The 26421-nt window shown below is 47.0% G+C and overlaps 1 protein-coding gene across 1 annotated transcript in view; it reads right to left on the bottom strand.

Annotated features, from left to right (window-relative positions):
• The window catches only part of ERN1 (endoplasmic reticulum to nucleus signaling 1), an 89752-nt gene that overhangs the window by 7439 nt on the left and 55892 nt on the right, over nt 1-26421 (bottom strand). The window contains exons 5-18 of the mRNA XM_017882860.1: nt 26298-26370; nt 23126-23248; nt 19349-19450; nt 17835-18096; nt 16394-16472; nt 15162-15327; nt 11673-11791; nt 9067-9258; nt 7282-7555; nt 6341-6431; nt 5854-6043; nt 4863-4962; nt 4368-4567; nt 621-768 (exon numbers count right to left, since the gene is read on the bottom strand). Of these exons, the coding sequence (XP_017738349.1) occupies nt 621-768; nt 4368-4567; nt 4863-4962; nt 5854-6043; nt 6341-6431; nt 7282-7555; nt 9067-9258; nt 11673-11791; nt 15162-15327; nt 16394-16472; nt 17835-18096; nt 19349-19450; nt 23126-23248; nt 26298-26370 (2119 nt within the window). The remainder of the gene's footprint in view (nt 1-620; nt 769-4367; nt 4568-4862; nt 4963-5853; nt 6044-6340; nt 6432-7281; nt 7556-9066; nt 9259-11672; nt 11792-15161; nt 15328-16393; nt 16473-17834; nt 18097-19348; nt 19451-23125; nt 23249-26297; nt 26371-26421) is intronic.

Below are 26421 nucleotides of genomic sequence, written 5' to 3'. Positions count from 1 at the left end.
AATGGGACTATACGGGCCTTTATGCTAATCTGTGTTTTCTACAATAAGGAAAATCAACCATAAACAAAACAATAATTTAGTTTAAATTTTTTCAAAAGGCAGCATTGGAGTGTCATGGGCCAATTACCAGTAAGGAAAACCTGAAGTCTGAAAGAAAGACTTGCTGCACCCATACCAGGAGACCAGCCCAGCAGGGTGAGGATAAAGCTTGTCTGTCCCCAGCCCAGCATGGACCGCACCTTCTGACCACTGGCCCTCACAAGAGAGAAGACAATCTGTCTTCCCAAATGCCAGTGCAGGAAGGGACCACAGATTATTTAACCCTCATGTCACCAGGTAGAAAAAGAAGGTCTCCAAAGGGGGCTTTGCCTGGGTCACACAAGTAGTTGGTGACCTGGAGGAATCTTGGAGTGTCTCAGCTTTAGAAGGTGGTGCCCCAGGGATAACCCTGCCAACCCTCTACCAGATTTGGCACAAGTCTGTAGGTTCCTGAGGCCTGCGGGGTGAGCAGCTGGGGCGCCAGGGCTTCTGTGAGTGCAGAGGTGGCACCAGCCCAGCTCCACGGGGCCACCCGAGGGAGCTGAGGAGCTGCTCCCAACCCCCACCCCTGGACTGCTCACCGTGCTTCTCTGGGTGCAAGCACTCGAGGCTGCAGGCACCCAGGAGGATGTTGGCCTGCCGCTGCAGGGACTTGCCAAAAGGGTGGCTGCCCTCAGAGATCACGTAGTAAAAGACGCAGCCTGCAGAAAAGATGTCCACCGTGTAGGTCTGAAAAGAGACACGAGGCGTGAGAAATGTGGGAGCAGAGTTTTCATCCTCACTCACAGCCAGGGAGGGAGGAGCACTGCTGCTGCTTCTGCCACCTGGAAGGTGTTCTGGGATAATCAGCTGATATATGTGAACTGCGTAGAGCAGTGAGGGGTAACCTGCAGCACTGCATGGGTGTCAGAAGTCACAGTGGAGAAGCTGGGCTTGGAGCCACCTGGAAGCCCCTGGTTCCCTCTCATGTGAGATGTGGACACTGACAGCATGCTCCTCATGGGGTTGTTGTCAAGAGAGATGCATTAGTATGCAAAAATGGTTGCTTGCGACAGTGCTTGGCCCATCAAAAGCACTCCTGGCTGTTATATATTCCTTACCCCCAACATGAAAGTGCTCACAGGCAGGGTCTCTGTGTCACTGCTTTCCTGCTGTACCCCCAGGGCCCAGAATGGTGCCTGCACACAGTAGGTATCAAAATTGCTAGTAAGTGAATAAAACAGCTTATGATTCAAAAACAGCCCCAGAAACAAACTATCTGACAAGTTACCAAGGAGGTCATTTTTGATGTTAATCCGAGAAAGCCTCTCACTTATGCCATGAAACCATTCTGTGTCTACAGAGGAGCTTCCTTTGAGGGAAATGTACGTTTGTATTTTTTAGCTCATGCTACCTGGGGTGTAACACCAGGGTGGTTCCTGAGCACAGCTCAGGTCCCTGTTACTAGGCCCCGCCTCTGAGATTCTCCACCAGGTGAACTGAGGGTCTAGTGAGAGGAACCAGGGGTTCATTGACTCCCATGCTGGAGGAGACACACCTTGAACAACACAGCACTCTCAGCCTCACAACAACATCATGAGGTAAGCAGAGCAAATACTTTCATCCCCAGATGAGAATGTGGACAGAAAGGTTGCATGACAAGCTCAGGGTCACTGCTGGATGTGACAAACCAGGATGAGACTCAGGTCTTCCAATCCCCAAACCTACCATGCTTTATTCCACCTCACCAGATTTTCCCTTAGGAAGGTGCTGGATTCGCGACAGGAGGAACATGGTCACCACAGCTGGAACTCGCCCCTGATTCCCAGAGCTCTCCGGGTCTCCCACGCCCCCTACACTCTGTGCAACCTGCTGTCCCCAGCATAGTCAACACTAAGGTGAAGAGGCATCTTTCCAACCTCCCTGGCTCCAATTATGTTCTTTCCCAAACTTATTGTTGCCTCTTGTCCTTGTAATTTGAATATTCCATAAGCTGTTAAACATGAGTGCCACGAATTCTGAGGTAAGCTGAATCTTTAGAAAGACTCCACAAAGGAAAGGGCATGGTTACAAGAGCTGTTGCGGCATTCGGTGTGGTGGATTCAGCTGTAAGGGACTGGGTCACGAAGCGTTAAAAACCAGGCTTCTGCTCTCAAATCGCTTAGGAAGTGTTTGAAGTGTCCAAGCCTCCATGCAGAAGTCATGGAAGTGGTACAGGAGTGTGCTTAATGCAAGGTGGAAAATGAGGACTCCAGTCAGTCAGACCCAAATCTGAAAAGACCTTAGCCTACAGTACAAGATTTCTATAACTTAAGGGCTTATATTACTTGAAGTTAAAATTCAGTGTTACAGCATGTATACGTGTTTTTATGATTCTTCACTGTAACTGACTTCTTTGATGAACTGACCAGCTGCTGGTCCCCAGTGAGCTGGGTAAGAGAGGACCATATCTAATCCACTCAAGATGGCTGACCCATCCAGGTCTCCATCGGGCAGAGTCCAAGGTGAGCCTCGGTGACCTGTGCTAGAATAAGGTGCTCAAATGTGAGTGCACTCCTAGCAAATGGATGCAGAAGCCAGCTTGAAGGGGTTCCAGGTTGACCAAATTTCGAACAATTTGTGTATCAAAAGAAGTAAATAACAAAAAAAGGATGAAAATGGATTATAACATTAGTTTCAAAATCCTTGAGCCCATAGTGATCAAGAAAAAAAAAAAAAGAGAGAGAGAGAAGAAAGTGAAAAGAAAGCTCTGCTTTACAGAAAAATGCCAGCTAATAATGCAGAATAATTTCTACTGAACTGAGTACTTCAGGCAAGGGTGATCAACACATGCTAAACCACTGCGTGAGTGACTGTCAGTAAACAGGATATCACATTGTGCTGAAGGATCACCCCAAATACTAACAACAGAGGAGGAAATGAACCCTTATGATAGAAAGATCAGCTGTAGCATCACTAAGAGGAGGTGATAACAATCTTACAGATACAATCTGCCATCACATGCTTGCTGATGCAGAGACCTGTGATCTATTCATGCCAAAAACATTTAACTTGAACCTAATCAAGCTTCTACACCTAACTTCTGGTTTCCAGGAAATACGAGGAATACAGAGAAATGTTCAACGTTGTCATGAGGAAACAAGTAAACAAATCAGAATGGGGCATTTTATAACCCACTGCCTGGACTCTTCAAAATGGAACTTCAACATGGAACAAAATATAGGTGGAAAGGTGTAAATTCCAAGAGACAGAATCAAATGTAATGCAAGACACTTGATTCCATCCTGGTATACAAAACCCAGTAGGTGTCGAACCCAGTATGTAGCTAAATACCCAGCTCTATAAAAGACATTTGGGGGACTAACTGGGGAAATTTGAATATGGATTGAATATGAGATGATGGATAGAAACAGCATTAATTGTTGAGGTGGGATAATGGTATTGTGGTTGCAAACACAATGTATTCCTTAGGAGACACGTGCTGAGGTCTTCAGGGGTGAACGGTCAGGATGCCTGCTACTTATATTCAAATGGTTCAGTAATAGGTAAAGATAAAGCAAATGTGGCAAAAGTTTTAACAAACGTTGAGTCTAGGTGGAGGTACACAGGTATTCATGCTAACATTCTTTCAGCCAGATGCTGTGGCTCACGTCTGTAATCCCAGCACTTTGGGAGGCTAAACCTGAGCCCAGAAGTTTAAGACCAGCCTGGGCAAAATAGTGAGATTTCACTTCTAAAAAATTTTTTTCTTTCAATTTTCTCTATGTCTAAAAATTATCAAAATAAGTTGAGAAAACAAAAAAATTTAAAAATAATGAAAACTTGAAGTTTGCTCACGCTATGCAAGTCCTGACTTCCAAGTTTACCAAAATTAAAAAGGGGTTAAAAACTGATTGATTTAGCTGGGTGTGGTGGCAGGTACCTGTAATCCCAGCTACTCAGGAGGCTGAGGCAGGAGAATCGCTTGAACCCGGGAGGTGGAGGTTGCAGTGAGCTGAGATCACGCCACTACACTCTCCAGCCTGGGTGACAGAGTAAGACTCTGTCTCAAAACAAAAACAAACAAAAAAACAAACAAACAGAAAACCAACCAACCAACAAAACAAACAAACAAAAAAACAAGTAATTGGAAGAATAGCGAAAAAAAATAGATAATTGCCCACATTTGCCCCTTTAATCACCTGAACATGAGATGACATAGAAAGTTCACACAGAAGCTCTTGGTGAAAGGAATGCCATTCTCCAGCTACAAGGGCACCAGCCCCCAAACCTGGAATTTAAAGGTTCTACTCCTGAAGATACAATGGGCTGGTTCTGTAGTTTTCAAAGGGCCATAGCCTATTACTCACAGGGTTCTCCTTACAGTCTTCGCTCAGCATCTCTGGAGCTATCCAGCCTTCTGTGCCAGGCACCCCAGATCGGCGGCTGAAGCTGTGCCTGCCCGCTGCCAGCTTCTTGCACAGGCCAAAGTCAGAGATCATGGCCTTGATCTTGCCATGTGCATTGGGCATGGATATGAGAATGTTGTGGGGCTTTAGGTCTCTGTGAACTAATAGAGAACTCCAGATTAGTCCAATGCTTACCAGGAGCGACCCCAGGCCTCCTCCTCCAATGGGGAGTATGTCCTCGTCAGACTCCCAGGATGCCTGCCGCCACCTCGAAAAGCTCTGGTATTCAACTATGTAGGATTCCTCCTCAAATTCTTACACCACTTATCTTTGCTACTGGCGATGTAGCCAAGAGATTGAACAGAAGCAAGGTCTACCCAAGCTACTGGTTAGCCCCACCTGGGCCACTGATTACCCCTACCCAGGCTGCTGGCCTGGTAAAGCGCAGCCTCTCACCGATGTTGAGGGAGTGAAGGTGGGCCAGGCCCGAGGTGGTCTGCTGCAGCAAGGTGATGGGCTCCAGGCCGAGATGCGCAAAGTCCTTCTGCTCCACATACTGCAAAAGACATGACAATGAGGTCACGGCACACAGTCCTCAGGACTTGGCCCCTCAGCTCGTTTTCTTTGATACCATTTTAAGAAAGAAACAGGAAGTTTTACTGACAACATTCTGTCTAAATCTATATTTTCCAACAAGGAGCAAAGCTCCAATCTACTAATTTACAATGAGAAAGATAAGAAGGCAAAAAACTCAAGTTCATTGCCTCATATAGGTGAACCTACAAAGGAATCCAAATGATACTGATACAGTTTCAAGGTAAGCCTGGAAACTGAGCAAAAGGAATTTGCTGGATGATCTTAAAGCCTGGAGTTACCAACTGGCATCCTTCAGGCCCACACCAGCCATGACTGAAGATGGGAAGAGCAACTGTCCAGGTTTCCTGGAGGCAAAGAGGTAGAGACATGCCAACTGCAAGCAGACTGCCCAGGCATGCGAGGGGGACCACCCTGTTACAACTAGGGGGATGAAAATGCTCCACATTTTGACTGCGTATGTGGTTAAATGGGTATAGACATTTGTCAAAATTCATCAAGCTGTACATTTAAAATGAGTACAATTCACTGTGACTTTTTTTTTTTTTTTTTTTTTCTGATGGGGTCTCACTCTGTTGTCTACGCTGGAGTGCAGTGGCACAATCACTGCTTACTGCAGCCTCGATCTCCCAGGCTCAAGCAATCTTCCCACCTCAGCCTCCTAAGTAGCTGGGGCTACAGGAGCACAGTGCTAGGCCTGGCTAATTTTTGGTTTCTTTGTAGAGATGGGGTTTCACCATGTTGTCCAGGCTGGTCTCAAACTCCTGAACTCAAGTGATCTGCTCACCTTGGCCTCCCAAAGTGCTATGACTTTAATAAAGTTAACAAAATAAAAAAAAATAAATAAATCCACCTCTTGCAGGGTGGCTGCACACAGCTCGATGGCAATGTACTGGAATTGCCGGTCCTTCTCCGTGCAGAAGTAGCGGATCACGTTCGGGTGCTCATCTGATTCTCGCAACAGCTGGACCTCACGGTCTGCGAAGCTAAAACACTCGGGGAGGATCCTCTTCACGGCCACATCACGGTTGTCAAACATGCCCCTGCAGGATGAGGAGCAGGAGTTGTGTCTGGTAAGCACGAGTCAGGCTGTGTAAATGAGGTGAGAACCTGGGTCCACAGCATTCAACTACTGCCTCCCAGCCTAGAGGGCCCCGACTGACTGCCTGGTGGCCCCGGAATCATGCTTCTATGTGCAAGCTCCCTGGAGGCGGGACTCCAAGTGCCTAGGTCACTGCTTTGACCCTGTTGTGCTCTGAGCCTGGCACCAGGCTCGCAACCTGACAGGCAGCAACTTAGACACCAGGCAGTGAGGGCAGGGGGCTGGCTAATCCACTCACCGGTACACAATTGTGCCCTCAGCTCCATGGCCCAGGACGTCCTTGGGACAGAAGGAAATTTTCCCAACTATCACCATGCTGGTTTCCTCATCTGGGACAAAACAGGAAAAAGAGAGATTGTTTCAAACAGATTATCACCTAAAGAACCTTGAGGTTAACGTGGTGGCAAGCTTCCTGACCTCAGATTAAGAGATGGGATTTAAGAGGCACTGCACCCCAGACTGCTGCTCAGGAAGAGCCTGCCAGGCCCGCTCCCCATGTACACCCAGGGCTGCCTCTTCCCCCTGCCCCTGCATTCTGTTTCTGCCTTTACCTTACTGTGTGATTGCATATCTTAAAACCTTCTGGAAGGCAGGGATTCTCCATAGCGTTTCATATACTTTTACATATTTATTGTGATATAGTTAGAATGGTTTAATTTAGTTAACAACAACCACGAAAGTCCACTGTAAAGATCCGCACTGAAACACTCAGGAGGCGGCGGTGGACACGTAAAATGAGGAGACTGCCTGGGACAGAGGGCTCTGAGGTCCCTGCACCAGCTCTGTGCCAATTCCCTCAGAATTGGGGCTCTGACAACTGGCTTGAGCCAACTTCCACAGAGGAAAGCAGATCAACTGTGACACTTTCACACTTGGCCACCAGCTGGCCCTGGGAACTCTCTCCAGCCCAATGGGCAGCTCACCTCTGGTCAGCCGCGACACCCAGCCCTTGTAGAGAAAGACGGGGATGGCCAGGGTGGTCCCCAGAAGGCCCTCTGAGGGGGAGATGCCAAGGGATGGGGCAGAAGCCTTCCTGCAGAGACCCCCAGAGTGCCAGTTAGAGGAGAACACAGTGAATCCCTGAGAATGGCACTTTACAATCCTACAGAGACTCCTTGGACTTCTCAGGAGGTGCTCGAAGGAAACACGAAACAGCATCAAGATGGCAACTGGCTTTACCTCCGTCGTCTTGCTCCAGGGAGGGGCCGCTGCCAGCCTTGGAGGCAGAGCTGCCGGAGCAGAGCGAGTGGTTGGAGGCCCTGGGGGACGTGTTGGGGCTGCTGGTGCCCGAGCTCTCTGAGTATGGGCCAGATGTGTCCAGAAGCTCGCCGTCCTGAGCCGTGTCTCCAGGTGGGTGGAAGGGTAGCTGCTGCTGCTGCTGCTGCAGGAGCTGAATCTTCTCCAGTTCCTTCTGGAACTGCTGGTGCTGGAGCTGCTGCTGCTGATGCATGCTCTGGGAAGAGAAACCCACATCCAGACAAGGGCAGCTGTTCCCACAGGGAAACAAGCAGCTGGGAAGGGACAGGTCCCAGTGGTAGAGGGAGCATGTGTATTTTATGTGACCCCACAGGGCACAAAGAGACCAGTGAGAAGGCACCTGGAGGCAGAATCGCTTTGACGACTGGAGGTCTTTCTGCCGACTAGTTAGATCCTCGCTTGTACAACCCACTCCCCAACCCTAGGAGGGGCTGGATGGCCACCAGGGGAAGGACTGTGTCCTAGGTTGAGGGCTGTGCCAGTTTCATTTGGTTCTAAAATTCTGTGATTTTTATGAAAGTCTGAGAGTTGTTGCAAAGGTGAAACCAAACAGGAAGTACAGGTAGCACGGCTGAGCCAGTGGTGGGTGGAGGCAAGCCCCAGGTTTGCCATCTACCATGTCTGTGTGTTGGCTAGAGGCTAGCGCACAGATGCTCAGTAGTCCAGAGGGGCAGGTGAGGAAGCTGTGGTCCCCTGCACACACACTGCCAGGAGGTGGCAGTGGGGCTGACACATGGGGAGCCTGGCTAAGGTCCTGCTTTCCCCTTTTATCCCACTGCCTTCCCCGTGGCCACATGCCTCTCAAATACCTGAGGATTCATTCTGTAATTATCTGAAGTAGCAGCGATCTGTGATTATCCCTACCCATGTCCGGGAGGTGGACTGAAGGGACTTCTGTGAGCCACCAACCCACCAGAGAGTCATCTCTCCTTCCCTCCACCACGGGATGGAGTCCTGGAAATGCTGCCTACTAGCTGGGTACCCGTGGGGAAAGTAACTTAGCTTCTCAGGGTCTACTTGCTTCCTTTGTGGACAAAAGAAAATCATTATTGACCTATGAGGTCAATAATGATGACCTCACAGGACTGAGTGAGGTGAAAAGTTAAACCATCAGGTGCAGACGTGCCAATGGGGAGTGCCGTAAAGGGTCTGTCATTCCCTATCCTGGGCGGGTCATTAGCTCCCTGAGCTCAGGTAACAGCGTCTCTGAGCAACCTGCTGAAGGACCACTCCCCTCACATATTTCATCCCACCCACAGCCTGCTCCACTACGGAGCCTGCTCATTTCCAACTAGGAAGTAATGGAATGGCCATGCTGCCTTTTTCACACAAGCTGATCTCACGGGCAGCTTCTTTTTTCTTCTATTGGTTCTTCTCCCCAGCAGACGTTCTAATGGCAGTTTTTAAGAGAGGAAAGGTCATCATCTATTATCCTTATTCTTTAAAAATACAGGTAACTATTCAAAATCATCTTTGAGCAAGGCTTATACATCAGCTCTTACTTGAAAAACACTAAGATTTAGGTACCAAATTGTCCTTTTCTGGGAGGCTAGTGTCTCTTTAATTATGTTTTTGAAGATAAACACTGACTTTTAAATGGGGAACGAAATGTGCTGGTTGTTTTTGTCTGGATCTCACTGACGTGAGGCGACAGGCAGAGAAGCCCCAGAAACAGGTGGATGGCAAAGGGGAAGTGCTGAGCTTTACCAGGGGGTAGGTGATGATGAAGGCCACCCAGCCAATCAGCAGGAAGGTGCTCAGGATGATGGTGGCCACGTCCTTGAGCACGGAGTCCACGGGGGCCTCGGGCCGGGCAGGGGCATGGGCGGGCTTCTCCTCCACATCCCGAGACACGGTGGTAGGTGCGTTTTCTGAAGTCTGGTCAACCAGGTTGATAACCTTGCATGGGAGAGAGTTGCGACATCACTGCAAAATTTGTAGCCAGATACAGATGAGGCCAGCAATCAAGAGAGGCAATCACTGTTTACAAGGATATGACTGTACTGCAGGGTGTTGTATTTGTTTTAAGCTCACCAAAGATCATGTAGGCAGATAATTGTTGCCTCCTTCAAAGCAATTGCTTTCACAGACCATGCATCTTTGCAGTGAGGTTATCATTATTCAAAAATAGTTTTTGGAGCAATACTTTTGGCAGGTGTCTTCAGACCCTACATATTTTTTTTGAAAATCCTCAAATAGGCAAACACTTCCTCCTTTGATGGTAGGTTCAGTATCCGGGAAAACTCTGAAGTCATCTGTAGCAAAGTCTGGTGAAAAGTTGGTATTTGATTTAATAATACCATTTCTCATTAAAAGGAAATTCGCACGTATACGGAGACGCATGGCTAGAAAGTAATAAAGCAGTTTTGTGTTGCCTGTAAACCGTCAGTGCAATCCCAAAAATATAATTTATTCCAGTAGTCCACTATTTCTTCAAAGTTTTTAAGAAGCATCAGAAGCGTTTGTTAAAGAAAATTTAGAAGCCCAAAATTAAATCAGATAAAAATGGAGCTTCCCTAGAGTTCCTCAGAATCTCCAAGACTTCATGGAACATGCATTTAGAAAAATGCACTGATTCATTCTCAAATATCTAGTATTCCAGGTATGCAGTTATCATCTGCCCAACAAAACTAACACAGCCTCCCCGGCACATGCTGAATTTCCCACGTGCTAAATTTCCCGCACACTCACACCATTTCACCCCTCCCCCAGATGGCTGCCTAGAATGTTCTCTCCCCTTCCAGGTGTACCCTTCTTGTTCGCGTCTCTCCCACAGTGCCTCCCACATTTTGGGGGGTTTGTGGCCTGCAGAGTGTAGAGGAGGCATCTGGGCATGTGGCCAGGGACATCTGTGTGTCTCATCACCATACAGATGCACCTCAGAGTATTTTAATACTTACTTTTTCAAAGACTGTTATCCAAGACTAGATGGTTAAATGTAAAGATCTGACCTCTGGGTGTTAAATTAAGGGCACTGTCTTATTTTCTTCTGTATGTGTTTATTTTCTAAGTGTTCAATAACGAATACGCAGGACTTTAATAAGATTATAGGACAATGCTGTTTGAGATTGCTGTTTTAGGAATCAACGTATTTCTCCAACCGGGCTCCCTCCATAGATGATGGTAAACAGATACTGGGCCCTGGAATCTTGAAAGTCCACAATTTCCTTTGTCTCTGGATAAAATCTAAATCTCTCAACCGAATTTGTTGTGCTTTTGGTCTCTGCATTAGTCAGCCATTCTCTTCTTCTTCTGACCCTGCTCATGTAGCCCAGGTGTGTCTCTGTCCCTGGGCCCTCCATGGCAGGGCTGCCGAAGCTGCCAAGCCTGAATAGCTCGCTAAGCCTCAGACGTCCCCTCTTCCCCTTCCCTGGCCATGTTGAGTTCCCTCCTACAGAGCCATCCTTCCACCTCCTCCACTGGCTCTGTGCCCCAGAATGCTGAACTGTATGGACCAAAGCAATGGCCTCCCCAACCCCCTGTCGTTTCTGACTGGGTAAAGCTAACAGGGGGTGCCAGCAGAGGAGAGAGAGGAAGGAGAATGAGGTTGACTTCTGTGGGGCTGCTGAATTCCTCAACTGATGCTTTCAGCTCCCGGTCTGGAGTCCTTTCTACTCCCTCTCCTCTGGCTTTAGGCCAAGGTGTGCTGAGAGAGCCCCTGGAACTCTGTGCAAATAGTCTCAGGCCACTCTCTGTCTGCTTCATAAAACTTCAGGTCTCATCACTTCTTCAACAATTTTTTTTTTTTTTTTTTTTAGCAGTAAGGTCTTGGTATATTGCCCAGGCCGCTCTCAAACTCCTGGGCTCAAGCAATCCTCCTCCCTTGGCCTCCCAAAGCACTGGGATTACAGATGTGAGCCATCCAACCCAGCCTTCAACAACTCTTAACTCCTCCACAGGGCTTGTTCCAGGCCCTGTAACATGGTTCCTTTTTACCCATGTGAGCCCATTTCCTACTACTCCCTGCTTTGTAGCCTCGGGTCTGGCCTGAGAGCTGGGCACACCAGCATTCTTCCCACCTAGGCCTTTGCCCTTGCTGTACCATCCCTCCTGTGCCCCCTTGCTCCCTCCACTCGGCCAAATCCTACCCATTCATCCAGGTCCAGGTCTAGCTTGGTTCTGCTGCCTTTCCTGCACCTTCCTTCACGAGTTGCTTCCTATTCCTCTCCACTAGCCCTTAACCATTTATGTTGTTTGCTCTGCATTCTGGTGCATTCCTCTTCCCTTCCAGACTAGGCTGCACGCTCAGAAGGCAAAGTCAAAGTCTAATGCCTCACCTCCCAACACCTAACACCAACAACCCCCTGACTCACTTCCTCAAAGCTCTTTTTCTCTGAATCAGCAGGAATCACATTTTCCCGATGTTTGGGCAGATTGTTGGGGAATCTCTCCAGCATCTTGGTAGACGCAGACAGTGGGGTTTCATGGTGGCCTATGAGAGGAAACAAAACCTTGAGTGAGAACAGTTTCCCGAGCTGTGGTGGCACTCAACGCTAAACTTAGGCAACAGGTGCTACCCACTGAGGGGCCCGCAGTGCGAACTCTCAGCAGGACTGCGAGTTAGAGAAAATGAGTGGCAGTTATCAGAAAATTCCATCAAAGCAGGACCTTTACTACTTGATGGCAGAATACAGTATTCCGTGTCTCCTACTGAGGAGCAAAGAAGTGTCCTTGTCATGATAGGGATCAGGACATTTGGGATGCACCAGACACAAGGCTCATGGGGCTGCATGGGTCCAATCCACAGGTGAAGTATTATGAGGCTTCATTAAAAGTTCAAGGAGTTCTCCTTTCAATGCTTTCCACTATAACGTCACTCTTCTATGGCTGCCGAATTCCCATCTTGGTATTTAAATTGCTCAGGTGGAGTTCTAGTCCTACTATTACGTAAATGTGAGCTTCCATCTGGGAAAGTGGTACATTACTTGCAAGAGAGCAGTAGGACACACCTGCTAGATGGATGGGGCCATAGCTCGCTCCACGTTCATTCGCTGTTCACTACACAACTATTGCATGGCTACTGAGTGAGCATTCATTACGCATTTATTGAGCATCTATTGTGTGCAATTACTGTAAGAGATACAAAGCTGACTAGAATAAGGAACTGGGATTTGATAGGGCTTGATAATCCATTCATCTCTAAAAATGAGTCCACATACTGCCCCAAAGAGCCAGGTCACTTTTTCAGATTAGGCTGCCAGCAGCCTGGCTGACTTTCCTCTCTGTTCTCTCGCCATGAGCAGATCTCACTCTGACTCACATCTCTTTCACCTTATGATCTTTCCATTGTTCCCCTAAACCTATCAAAGATTTCATGATATACATGCCAAGATGACAACAAACAGGAACTAGTCTAAGCAATGTACATTTCTTGATCTGGAAAATTCCTCTTTGATTCCCCATCTTTAGGTCAGTTCTCTATCTACAACATAATATCGTTCTTTAAGGGAAACCTACTTTTGTTTTGAGCCACCACTACTTTCTCTTGTGTACCAAGGAGCTCTGAGACATGCTTTGCTTGGGAGCAGGATTTCTCCATGTGTGGTCTGCCCACTTCAGACCTCTGAATCAGACTTGCTGGTAGGGCCCAGGAATCTGAACGTGAGTATGTGCGGGTAACTCTGAGGCTCACTAACAAGAGACCTATGGTCTAAGAAAAGTGAGGTGTTCTTCCACATGCCACGCTGCGCAGCAGTGTTCTGCCCTTCCCACAATACCCACTCAGTGCTCAGAGTCCTACCTGTCTGGTAGGACACCTGCCAAGAGACTGCTATGGAAGGCATTAGCCTGAATCCCCCTAGTCCTCCTGTCAACCTTCTTGTAAACAGGCTTCTCCCGGAGCTGGGCCTTCACTAATATCACACTGCACATGCTGGACCAACCACTGTACAACTTTACTCATGAGACCGCTAAACATTTTGTACAAATACTATGTTCATCTATCATTATCTCTTAGGTCCAGACTCCAGAGCAAAAAGCAGATGGCTAGGCCCTGCCCCAGACCTACTGAATCAGGCTCTCCTGGGCTTATATATGCCTAGTTAACTAAGCTCTGATGCCGAAAGCACCCAAGGTCAGGGCCATGGCTCTGGGGCAACCCAGAGACCATGCCTCTCAAGCTAATTGGATCCTTGTATTTTAAAGATTAATGACAACCTGGAATATCTTTAATGTTTTCCACAAAGAGAAAATGAAAGGACACATTTGGACACAGAAGGGTCCTCGTCAACAGGAGACACTGCCACAGTCTCAGTGCCATATTTTAAGATGATGAGCTTTGGAGCTCCTCCAAAGAGGCTTTCGAATTGTGGGATCCTTACACTTAATAGATTCCTTATACTTTGCTGTTTTTGCAGTTTTCTTACTTGGACAACCTTTCCATTTTAAAGGGATCTCATTTTACAAGTTAACCATGAAGACTCCCTGCCCCCATATTTTCTGTATTCTCATATATACACATTTCCTTATTCTCATATATACACATCTTCTTAATCACTGCTGGGCAGTCTGTGAGCCCCTTAACTGGCCGGTAATGCTGAGCAGCCTTGTAATTGCAATGGCCTCTGCTCATTAGTTATTTTTTTCTCACCATGGGCCTATTCATACATGCTCCTCCAACTACTTCTGTTAGTAAAAACATATTATTATTTTGTCATCTCCTTTACCTGTTATTTGGTAAAAATAAAATTAAAATGGCTACAAGGAATCAGGATGAAAAAAGAAATGGACCTTGACAATCTATAAAGAAAGGGATCAGGGCTCAAGGATATCTGGTTCCCCCCGTAACACCTGGTTACACACATCCCCACCCTCACACTGCCTGGCAGATTCTACTGTTTCCTCGTCCCCACATGCTCCCGGCTGCCCCACATCTCTTTTCTAGAGCCCCAGCCTTGACCTCTTTCTCCCCTAGTACCTGTCAGCAGCAAGCATGAGAGGGAGAGAACAGAGAGAAGAAACTGCATCGGCCCCTCGGTGCTCCAGCACCCGACTGACCTCCTGCCCTGCTCTGCCCCTACTGGGGCTGGGAGGTGGCAGAACAGTGGGGGGTGGGGCACAGGAAGGGCAGGTGCATTTCAAGAAAACTCCCTCCTGCTCTAATGACTTGGCACACTCGCTAGGAACACAGCTCTTCTCACCTCTGCCTTCGTTTGTCACACTCGCTGCCTTTGGGTGTCATCTCAACTTCTTATCTCTCTTGGGACAGGGCCTCTAGTTCAACCCCTGGCCATTACTGATGGCAGCAAAAACAAGAGAGAGAGGAAAAAAGGGACCTTCCCACACACCTGGGACGATACTGCCCTAGAACCACAACCAGCCCGACTCTGCTGCTCTCAACCCATCCTGGGAATTCATACCTCCTGGGTCTTCAGCCCTTGCCTCTCAAACCCCTCACCCTCATGCCCACACGGACCCCAAGTTAATTCTTCCATAGAAACAGTCTCAGTTTTCTTAACTATAAAATGGAAATGACGAGGGTACCTACCTCACACAGGGTGGCTGTGAGGAATGAGGAAATGCATTCTGAAGGGCTTAATGTCAGATAATCATACAAGGTTTACATGATTTAGTACCTGGGTTTTGGAACATTAAACAGTTTTCAAAAACTGACTCAGAAACACAGTTAACTTGTTGATTTTCCTTGGGGGGTAAAAATGTCCCAAGGTCTCAGGGGCCAGCCGGGAAAGGCTCTGAGCACAAGGCCTTCCGAGCTGAGTACGGTGTAACTACCAGGGCCGGTGGTTGACCACCAGGAGGCAGCATGCTGTCACCTCTGGCTACTGTGGGAGACCCGCTCTTACCTATCAGAAGCCAGTAATTCCTCAAGTAGTTGAGCTTGTTCTTGCTTTTGAGTCCGGGATCAAACTTGAGGTCTGTGCTGGGCGTGATCACACACTCCCCCTTGTCCCCAATGGTGACGCCATCAGTCTGGGGCCCTTCCAGCAAAGGAAGTGTGCTGCCGCGGGGCTGTGGAGAGGGTGCAGTGAGGGTCAGGAGCCCTGAAGGGAGAGCCGGTCCCATAGCACACCATCCCAGCCACTGTCCTGAAAGGTGAGCGATTTCTAGTGCAGGGCTAGTCCAGGACAGAGCCCAAAGGACAAGGACACAAAGGCCCAACTCTGGGCAAAGAAGCTCCTCTCTCAGGATGTGACAAGCTGCACTGATGTCTTTATGGACGTCTTTTCAGATTCTTATGTCTGGGTACTGGGGAACAAGAAGTGTGTGTGTAGAACTCCAAGACGCTGTTATGAGAAGCAGACATAAGTGAAGGAGAACGAATGGATATCTCTGTTAGTCACAAGTGATGCAACCAACGGGGTGGAATAAAGTCCACCCACACAGCCAGTGCTGGCTCAGGTGCTGCTGGAACTACGACAGAGGCAGGCGCTGTCTGCTCACAGAAGCAGTCGCCCAACTCACTGGGAAGACAAGAGAGCCAACCACACAGCCCAAGCATTGCAGGGATCAAGACAAACAGCTAGGATTATGATGCCTTGGACTTTTAGAGACAGAATGTTCAAGGCAGGCTGGTGAGGCCCAAGGAGGCTTGGAGAGATTGCAAAAGCATGCAAAGGGTTTGAGTAGGGAAAAGGAAGAAGAAAGGGCACTTGAAGCGTGAGGTGAGGAGCAGCCTGAACAAATGCCCTGGGGAAAGATGAACAGGAAGCTTGTAGAAGTCAGGGAGAAGGTGTACTTGCTTGGGTCATGTAACTCACACAGAGAAACTAACAGGATGGCAGAACGGCATCGTGGGACTGGATTAAGGAGAGTCATGAACACCAGTCTGGGGAGTTTAGATTTGACCACAAAAGCAAAAGGAAATAATCAGGGATTCCTCAGCTTTAAGAAGCTGTTTCTGTCATGTATCTTTCTTTCAAAGTAGAATGTGTCATGTGCAGAAACTGTTTTTGAGAATTTAAGATTTGTATTTTGCATGCTTAACCCGCAGTATGCTTGTGCATAGCAAAGTCATTCTTTGCTAAAATGGAATAGAAGCAGTTAGGCAGCTGTGAGCCCTCCATAGTGGACTTACCACGACAGCAACTCCCTCGTGTACCATTGAGGGAGAGGCATAGAGGCTGGTAGAGTATTTCCCAACATACAGAGTGGGCCTAAGAGAAAAACAGATACATGCATTCCAGAGTCATTTAATTTCCAGATCCCACAGAAAGGAGGAATCATAACCCCAAATACCACCCACAGGGATGACCGCATTAACCCCCCAGACATGGAGGAAAGCAGTAGGGGTGTGAAGGTGGGGCACTGCCCTGGGAACAGGGCCACAGGACTTTAGTCCCAGCTGTCACTCACTGCAGAAACATGGACAAGCCACTTAATGGCAAGCCTCAGCAAAATTGCAGGGCTGGACTAGACAATGCCCATGATGCCTGCAGAAAGGACTACATCCAATGGCCATCCACGAGACTGAGTGCTTATCACCACCGCCGAGGCCCCTCAGACGACCCTGTACAACACACTTGCACTCCAGCGACCACCAAAAATACCCCCATTCTGCCCCATGCTTTCTAAGGATCCTGGAGGTCCTACAGAACTCCTGAGAAATGGTGCTCTACTCTGGATGCCGATAGCAAAAGGGATGCATAAGAAATTCCAGACTTGGTGAGACTTCTGGTTCCTCAGCTATATAGTCTGTCCCCATGTGGGACATCAGGGAGATGGAAAATGAGGAGAGCTACACCCCCTGGCCCTTCTGCTTACTGTCCAGAGTCCACCTGATCGGTCATCCACTACATTATCTAAACCTCTCTCAATGAATATCTTACATTTGAATGGTGTTTTACAATCTAAATACTCTCTGGCACATTATCGTATTTGATCTTCCACACAACTCTATGAAGTAAGAAACTGAGGCTTGGGGAGTTTAAGTGACTCAGTGATAGGCTAATAACAGGGGGATGGAGAACAGAAGCCTGCTGAGTCTTGGACACACACTGTTAACTATTTTTTTTTCTGATTTTTAAAATGAATATAACCTAAAAATTTAGAAAATATAGAAAGTTAAAAAAATAAGTCTCTTGCATCCCTACCACCTAAGATAGATCCAAACTATACTTATACTGGCAGTCTCTTTCCTATCCCCACCTTTATTTGTGTGTGTGTGGCAGCAGGGGGAGGGTCTTGCCACGTTGCCCAGGTAGGCCTCAAACTCCTGTGCTCAAACAATCCTCCCACCTCAGCCTCCCAAGTAGCTGGAATTACAGGTGTATGCCATGGTGCCCGGCACCTCCCACTCATGATTTTTATGTAATATTTAAGAATTCTGAAGCTTTAATGGGTGCCCCTCAGCTCTTCTGTTCTGAGGTTTCCGAACGAGGCAGTCGTGGCTCTGGATATTCCTCATGGCTTCAGAGACTGTCCTGTCTTTGGCCTCCCGTGCAGGGCCTGCTACATTGCAACAGCACCAGAACACAAAGGCCATGGCCGCCCTCTCCTTCCCCGAGCTCCCAACTCACGTCAGCTTGCTCTTGGCCTCTGTCTCCTTGGGGAACGGGTACTTCCACTTGGTGATGCGCCCCACCTCCCCAGACATGAAGGTCAGATAGCGCAGGGTCTCCACAGCGACATTGATGTGCATCACCTTCCTGAGACCCTCCCGCTGCCATACATAAAAGGCCACCACAGGGGAGGCGTAGTTTTGGATCCACAGGACATCCCCAGATTCACTGTCCACGGTCACCACCAGCCCATCACCATTGGACACAAAGTGGGACATCTCTGTACAGATCAAATAAACAAAGCATGCTGAGTCTCACCCCATCTTGAAACCACATCCTCTACTCTTGTGGCAGGCTGTAGTCACTCAGTTAGAGGAAATAAGACTTCTGGAATATTCTCAGATCTCCTCTGAGCAATTTAACTTGTTTCCAATGAACTCACTTAGTCTCTATAATATCAAGACACTGGGAACTGGCTGGCTTATAAACACAGAATAGGATCACTCTCCCAAAGGCAATTTATTTGGTGATGTGCTTTACCATTCTATTCAATAAGTGAGAGTAAATATTGAGGAGAAAGGAGCCAATGGAGATGCCTATTAATCTGGCATTTCATAGCAGTCACTTGAAACCCATCGATCAAACTGAAAGTCAGGGACAGCTGTGGTGGCTCATATCTGTAAGCCCAAGACTTTGGGAGGCTGAGGTGGGAAGATCACTTGAGTCCAGGAGTTCAAGACAAGCCTGGGCAACATAGTTAGAGCCCCATCTCTACAAAAAAAAAAAAAAAAAAATTTAGCCAGGGGAGGTAGGGGAGTGGTGGTGCGTGCTTGTGATCCCAGCTACTTAGGAGGCTGAGGTGGGAAGATCGCTTGAGCCTAGGAGTTTGAGGCTACAGTGAGCCATGACTGCACCCCTGCACACATCCCGGGCAACTTTGCCTCAAGAAAACCCCCCCAAAAACAAAAAAAAACACCCTGAAAGTCAGACCTGAACCACTGACACTGTCCCATGAGATCCACAAAGGAGTCCTCAGAGAAAAACGAAAATATTCTAGGTCCTTGACCAGAAAAGGCAGAGTCCAACTTTGACACCAATGTTAAGGTGACAGAATTGGTTTTTAGTTTTCATTTGAGCGGGGTGAATGTTAACTGCAGAAATAACTAGGGATGAGTCACATTTGCAGAGAGGCCTTGACAGGGTTGTTAATGGCCTATGCTGATTTTACTTCTACTTTCCATGGGCTTGCAGTAAATTCCTTCTGTGACATAGAAAGACTCAACAAGGGGTGTCCTCCTTCCTCTCTGGCTAAGCTTGTCATCATTTTACTTCGGTTTCCCTTCAGACTTCACCAAGGTCCCTGCACATTGACTGTGGGAAGTATTTACGATAAGCCCATGAAAAATCCATGGAAAGAAAGAACCTGGTGACAAACAGTATCTTAAAAGAAAATCCTACTTTCTGGAGCAACTGATTCCACATAGGTCAAAAGTACTGGCCCAAGCTTGTGAAATCCAGCAGAGAGCACTTACTGTAGTCCATGTCGTCCTCGGGCAGTGAGGCTGCGTAGTCAAAGTAGGTGGCATTCCACCGGAGCTCTCGGGTTTTGGTGTCGTACATGGTGATGGTGTATTCTAAAGAACACAGACCAGCCAGCCCATTACCACAGAGGGGCCACAGTACATACTGAGGTGTGGTCCTTATCTAATTACAAACAAATCCTCCCTAAACTGTAGGCCAAAAAGTCCAGACTATCCATTTTGATACAGAAAGGCAATGTGAGGAGAACTGAAGTCCCAGACACATGAGTGAGCCTGGCCGACAGCATGTGGAAGCAGAGACGAGCCACCCCTGCTATGCCCTTGGACTCACGGCTCACAGAATCGTGAGCAATAGAATGGTTGTTGTTGTTAGCCATTAAGGTTTGGGGTGCCTTATTACATAGCAATGGATTGCTGATAGTCAAAAACTGGCACCTTGAAGCAGGATGGCGCCATAACAAACACCTAAAGCATGTGGCATTGACTTTGGGACCAGCTGGTAGGTGGAGGCTGGGAGGCTGACAAAAAGGTTGGTGGAGACTTGCTAGTGCAGAGGTGGCACTGCTATTCAAAGTGGAAACGGGGTGACCCAGCTTGTGGAGGGTGCCATGATGAGTGTGACTATTGCTTGCAGTAACTTGGAAGACAGAAAAAATATCTAATCAACTCAGGGATCCAACTAAGGAGATTTCCAGACAGAAAGCAGAGAATGTTGGTTTCTCTTAGCTGTCTATGATATACTGTGAGACAAATGAGCTGAGGAAGAAATTATTCAGCAGAATACAGAGGAAATATAAAGGGTCCAGGACTGAATACTGCTGGAAAAGATTCTCATTATAAAAAACAACTTTAGGGAAAAGATCAAATCCAGGGTACTGCCAGCAACAAAAAATGGGCTCAGGGTAAAGATCAATAAAATCAAAGGTTAAGCTGTAAGATCCTTCTTTGAGACCTCCAAAAGATTTTAAGGCGGCCCCTCATACACCCTCTGCATCAAAGGAGTTCTAAACTCACATTCCAAAGTCTAGAGACTTGTGGGTATGGTTTTTTTCTAATGGAATAGACTATAATTTGACACATGGGAAGCTCACATAGTTTTTAAAGGAGTGGTATTAGCATAGACTAAAAGGATCAGAGATAGTCAAATTGAAAAAAAGGGCTTTTAGATCCCCAAATTTCAATGGACAAGGAACAGACTGAGAAAGACACAAAACTGGCCATTTGTTACGGAAAAGAAAGGACTTCTCAGAGGGTAGAACCAAGAGCCACTGAGAGCACTATATTAGGGAACTAATCCCAGAGGGCAAAACTGGGCCCTAATGAAGGAATATTCCCTACCCCTGGAGGAGGGGAACCTGAAAACATGTGCCTGGCTAGATTTCAGAATTACCAAGGTCCAATGTGTGATATGTGTTTCTCTTTCCTGCCCTTTTTTGAGTGAACATGTTTATTGCAGCTATCCTGTCTCCGTCTCACCACTGTATGTTGGGTGGGGGATGGGAAGGGGAGAAAGACCCTGTCTCTTTAATTCACAGGTCTCCAATCAAGAGGAGCTACACCTGAAGAACATCATCCACCTCCAGACCTGATGCAGATCACGAGACATGAGATTTTGGGACTGATGCTGGGATTGGATTTTGGGGGTCTTTGGAGGGCGTGGGAGGGTTGTAAACTACTGCAGCCTGAGGGAGGACTGAAGTAGAACATCTCTAAAGGTCACTACCACCAATTCTTCCCATTCCTGTAATATGCATGTTACTCTTCCCATCAAGAGGCCGATTCTGTATCTCTACCCTTGATTCTCAGTTGGCCTTGAGACTTGCTTTAACGAACAGACTGCAGTGGAAGGAAGGTTCTAGAACTTTTGAGCCTAGACCTTAGGAGGCACTGTAATATCCATTTTTACTCAAGAGGGAGCCCGGCTGCCATGTCAAGAGTCCAGGCTATCTATATGGAGAAAGGTCACATGGAAGTGAACTGAAATCTCAGATACATGAGTGAGGCCAACCAAGCATGTGGAGTAAAGATGATGGGTCCTTGCTGAGTCCTTCCTGAATTCCCTACAGAATCATTAACAATAAAACGCTTGTTTTAAGGCACTAAGTTGGGGTGGTTTGTCATGCGGCAATAGACAACAGAGGCAATGGATTTACACACCTATGCACACACATTCCACCTCATGCATATCCCAGCTCCTTTGAACACCACAGTTTCACCTGAGAATGACACAAGTTTTATATCTGGATGAAGCGGGGGCCACTGTAAGAATTTACTTGATGGAAAAGGTAAACACATAAATCCTAAGCAGTCACTACAGTTAGAAGCTGGAATACCTGATTTTTACAGTCTAAGACCTTCCACCCATTCCCAGGAGAGCCCAGCCAGCTTCTGCAGGGTCCAAGATGAGTCTCACTGAGTTTTAGAAATGCAGTGCTTTCCCCAACACTTTCAGGAAGGTTCTCTTTTTTCAAATCCTTGGCTGTCTGAAAGTTTAGACCTAAATGTAGTGCTCAATTGTAATGAATTCATCCTAGGTTTTTGGTATAATTTTTTCCTTCTAAATGTTTTTTGTTTCTCCTTTTAGCTTTAAGTATCGTTCAACAAGTTTCATGGCATCCCCGACATGTGTGAGGTGCTGCACATATGATAATGAGTAAGGCAAGTCTCTGCAGTAATGGGGCTCACCCATTCATACATTCAAACATTGAGCCCCTGTTACACATACAGGCCTGGTATTGAGAGACAGCAGGTGAGCAAAACAAAGTCATACCCTCAGGGAACTGATATTCTAGTGAGGGAGGCAGGAAGTAGGCACATAGAATTTATAAATATGCAGTGCCAAGAGTTAAGAAGAAAGAGGCTGAAAAAGGAGGAAAAAGAAAATGGTGCGGTGAAGAGGGTGCAAGCCATGCCTGTAAAGGGACAATGACAAGGGGTGAGATGGCTGTCACAACAGGCTTGTTAACTGCTACGTGTGCCCCTAGAATGGGAGAGCCAGGTGTTCCTGAGCAGGGTGGAGGCTGAGAGGCTGGAGAAGAGGCTTCACAGAGAAGGTGACTTTCGAGCAGAGTTGTGCAAGAAAAGAGGATATTTGCCAGATAGGCAAAAACAGGCATACCTGGTGGAGAGGGCCACACCACTACAAGCCTTTAAAAACGGCACTGCCATTCTGGGAGCTGCAGGCAGTTCATCCTAATTGGGAAACTTTTTTTGGGGGGAGGTGGGGGGACGGAGTCTTACTCTTGTTGCCCAGACTGGAGTGCAATGGCTTGATCTTGGCTCACTGCAACCTCCGCCTCCCAGGTTCAGGCGATTCTCCTGCCTCAGCCTCCTGAGTAGCTGGGATTACAGGCACCCGCCACCACACCCAGCTAATTTTGTTTTTTTTAGTAGAGACGGCGTTTTGCCATGTTGGCCAGGCTGGTCTCGAACTCCTGACCTCACGTGATCTACCTGCCTCAGCCTCCCAAAATACTGGGATCACAGGCATGAGCCACCGCGCCCAGCTAGGAAACTTTGAAAGGAGTGAAATGAGGCAAGAGAGGTGGCAGTCGCATCACAGGGGTTTTTCTGGGCAGTGGTGCAGTTTGGACTGTATCCCTTGAGCAGTGGGGGACACTGAAGGGTCTTATAAAGGAAAATTACATGATCAGACCTGTGTTTGGAAAAAGGAAGCTCTGGCCACCTTCTAGGGAAAGAGGCTGGGATGCTTCTTCTGATCCCTTTTGGAAACAGGCAGGCTGTAGAAGACAAAGGTTCATTTCTTACCTGTTCGCCCAAGATACAGAAGAGAGGTTGATGGGCAGAGACTATCTGCAAAGGCTGATGACAAGGTCTGCTGCTTCTCCCCAGTCAGGAGGTCAATAACATACCAGATGTCCTGCTTTTTACCTGAAAGGACACAAAAACACATCATCGTTTATGCCATATGGAAAAAAGTATCACTGCCAAACTAGCAGCCAAGATGCTCTGTATTGAGAGAGATAGACCTGAAATTCTTAGGATGTCATTTCTAAGGTGATGATGCAAATGGTAATGCACAGACGATAAAACTTCTTAGGCCCATAGGTCTTATAATAATTTAATAACCTAATGATGGTATACAAATTCCTCCAAACCTAATAACATAATTACAGTTTCAAAAAGTTCCCCAAACTTTCAAGTTAGATTTTATTGCTTTGATGAGTGGCTTTAAATATGAAAAGTCTTTCCTGTGAAGGGCAACCCTTTTCCCATGGACTGGGATCTACAGAAATACAGAAATGTGCCGAGGGGTTTATCTCCCTAATAACCATCATTCACATTTCTCAACATCTCTACTAACTAGCCCCCATTAAGAAGGATCTACAGTTACTGTTTATGACTATAATTAACTAGTACCTGGGACTGGTCAGTGGAGTTGGTTGCAATCTGATGCTAAGGAGGTCAAAGTTGTCTCGGCCCCTGGTCCCAGCCAGTAAGTTATTCTCTGGCTTTGGACCATACCCCTAATCTTGGTCAGCTGATTATACAGGCAGACAGCACGGTAAACAACACTATTAAGAAAATCCAAAGCATATGCATCAATGGTATACACCCAACAGCATCCTAGCAATAGAGAGTCAGTAGCACCGGCCTCCAACATGAAGGTCAACACAGTCACTGTGACGTGTATATCTCTGTTTTGTAAAGCATGATCTCTGGTGGTCATTCGTATCTTCCTAACTCATTGGAAAAGTCTCCTATTTTGGAGACTCTTAGAAGCAGAATATTGAGATGCTGAGGAAGGTCACAGAGCCTTTGAATTTTTTTTTTTTTTTTTTTTTTTTGAGATAGGATCTTGCTCTGTCACTCAAGTACAGAGTACACAGGTGTGGTCATGGCTCACTGCAGCCTCGAACTCCTGGACTCAAGTGATCCTTTTTGCCTCAGCCTCCTCATAGTTGAGACTACAGGCATGTGCCACTATGCCTGGCTCTTTTTTTTTTTTTCTGAGATGGAGTCTCGCTCTGTCGCCAGGCTGGAGTGCAGTGGCGCGATCTCGGCTCACTGCAACTTCTGCCTCCCAGGTTCAAACGATTCTCCTGCCTCAGCCTCTCAAGTAGCTGGGACTACAGGCACGTGCTACCACACCCAGCTAATTTTCTGTATTTTTAGTAGAGACAGGGTTTCAACGTGTTAGCCAGAATGGTTTCGATCTCCTGACTTCATGATCCGCCTGACTCGGGCTGGGATTACAGGTGTGAGCCACCACGCCCGGCTACCTGGCTAATTTTTATTTATTTTTAATTTTTTTGAGATAGAGTCTCGCTCTGTCACCCAGGTTGGAGTGCAGTGGCACGATCTTGGCTCACTGTAACTCTGCCTCTGGGGTTCAAGTGATTCTTCTGCCTCAGTCTCCCAAGTAGCTGGGACTACATGCGCCCGCCACCACATGAAGCTTAGTTTTTGTATTTTTAGTAGAGACTGGGTTTCACTGTGTTAGCCAGGATGGTCTCGATCTCCTGACCTTGTGATCTGCCCACTTCAGCCTCCCAAAGTGCTGGGATGACAGGTGTGAGCCACCAGGCTCCCGGGCTATACCTGGCTAATTTTTAAAAAATGTTTCTTCTGTAAAGACAGGGTCTCACTATGTTGACCAGGCTGGTTTCAAACTCCTGGCCTCAAGCAAACCTCCTGCCTCAGCCTCTCAAAGTATTGAGATTACAGTTGTAAGTCACTGTGCCCAGCCTAGAATTTGCTAAAGCTACACTTCTAAAGTTCTAACAGATGTTGCATACATGCCTGTTCTACATGTGTGCAACTTACCCGTGGATCACAACTCTGTTCTCAATGACAAAAACATAATATGAATATGATCTGAAGGTAGAGGGGAACAGAGCTAAGACCATGAACCTTTTCCATCTGGCATGACATAACTGGTTACTTCAAGGACCACTAGAGTTTACATAACTCAGCTATTACTTTAATGGATAGACTGGGCAACTACCATGCTCTTAAATATGTTTAATGAACTCGCTTAAGAGGGTACAGCACAAAGATGATGAGAAGACAACACCCTAAGCAGACTATAAGTGAATCGCTGGCAAAAGCTGAAAGACCAGATAGGACACAGTGACATGGATGGTCAGAAGATTGTCAGATGTTCCCAGGGCATGGCCCACAGAGAGAAAAATCTGTGCTGATTGTTTCCTCCAAATTCCTAGGCTGGGAGTTCCTCATTCTGAAGGTGTGGAAGGAAGCAAGTGTCCCAGTGTCCTGAGCAAAACCTTAAAAGTCTGGCCTGCACTTGAGACCCAGAAATACACATAAAGCTTCTCAAGGCATGAATAGGCAATAAGCACTTTCAGTTCCTCAAAAAGAAAGCTGCTGTATAAATACGGGCTATTATTACTACTATGATTTCAAGATAAATACAGCTCTCCTTTGTGTTGCAAATGTTTTATTGACATTTTGGCAGCAACATGGTAAAAGAAAAGCAGGTGATCTGATGCTTTGAAAGCTGTGACCCCATAGGTATGAAGGCAGTTTATCTAGGCAAGCTATTAAGTGCTGTTTTATCAAATATTCTGATAGCAGGAAATACTAAGAAAGCCCTATAATTAAGAGGCAGAGCCTGGCTTTCCTTTCTTGGCTTAGACGATTGTATTCACTTTAAATTTCATCCATTTGCCACTGGGTATGTTGCAATCTTGGAATCTCAGGACTAAGTCAACACAGCAACTAAAAGCTTGTTAAATGAGTAACCATATTAATGATGTCAATTCTTCTCCCAAGTTGGGGGAACTCTTTCTTAATTGGTCAGCTGATCCTGGGGAGAACAGCACCTGAAGCACAACCCAGGAAAGAAAGGGTTGGCAAGGCAGTGTCTGCGCCCTCTCTCTCCACATGCCACTTTCCCAGATTCTGGGACTTACATCAAAGAGACACAAGTTTCAGGGTTGGAGACAGGAACTCTTACCCATGTAGAGGATTCCATCTGAACTTCGGCACGGAGATGCCTGCACCAATTCTGGGATGGTAAAAGGAAGTTTCTTAAAAAAAAAAAAAAAAAAAAGGAAAAAAGTTAACCAAGTCTTGTGCAA

Source organism: Rhinopithecus bieti, unplaced genomic scaffold, assembly GCF_001698545.2.
Source record: "Rhinopithecus bieti isolate Rb0 unplaced genomic scaffold, ASM169854v2 scaffold_12928, whole genome shotgun sequence".
Classification (NCBI taxonomy): Eukaryota; Metazoa; Chordata; class Mammalia; order Primates; family Cercopithecidae; genus Rhinopithecus; species Rhinopithecus bieti.
This window is presented reverse-complemented; position numbering and strand designations above follow the sequence as displayed.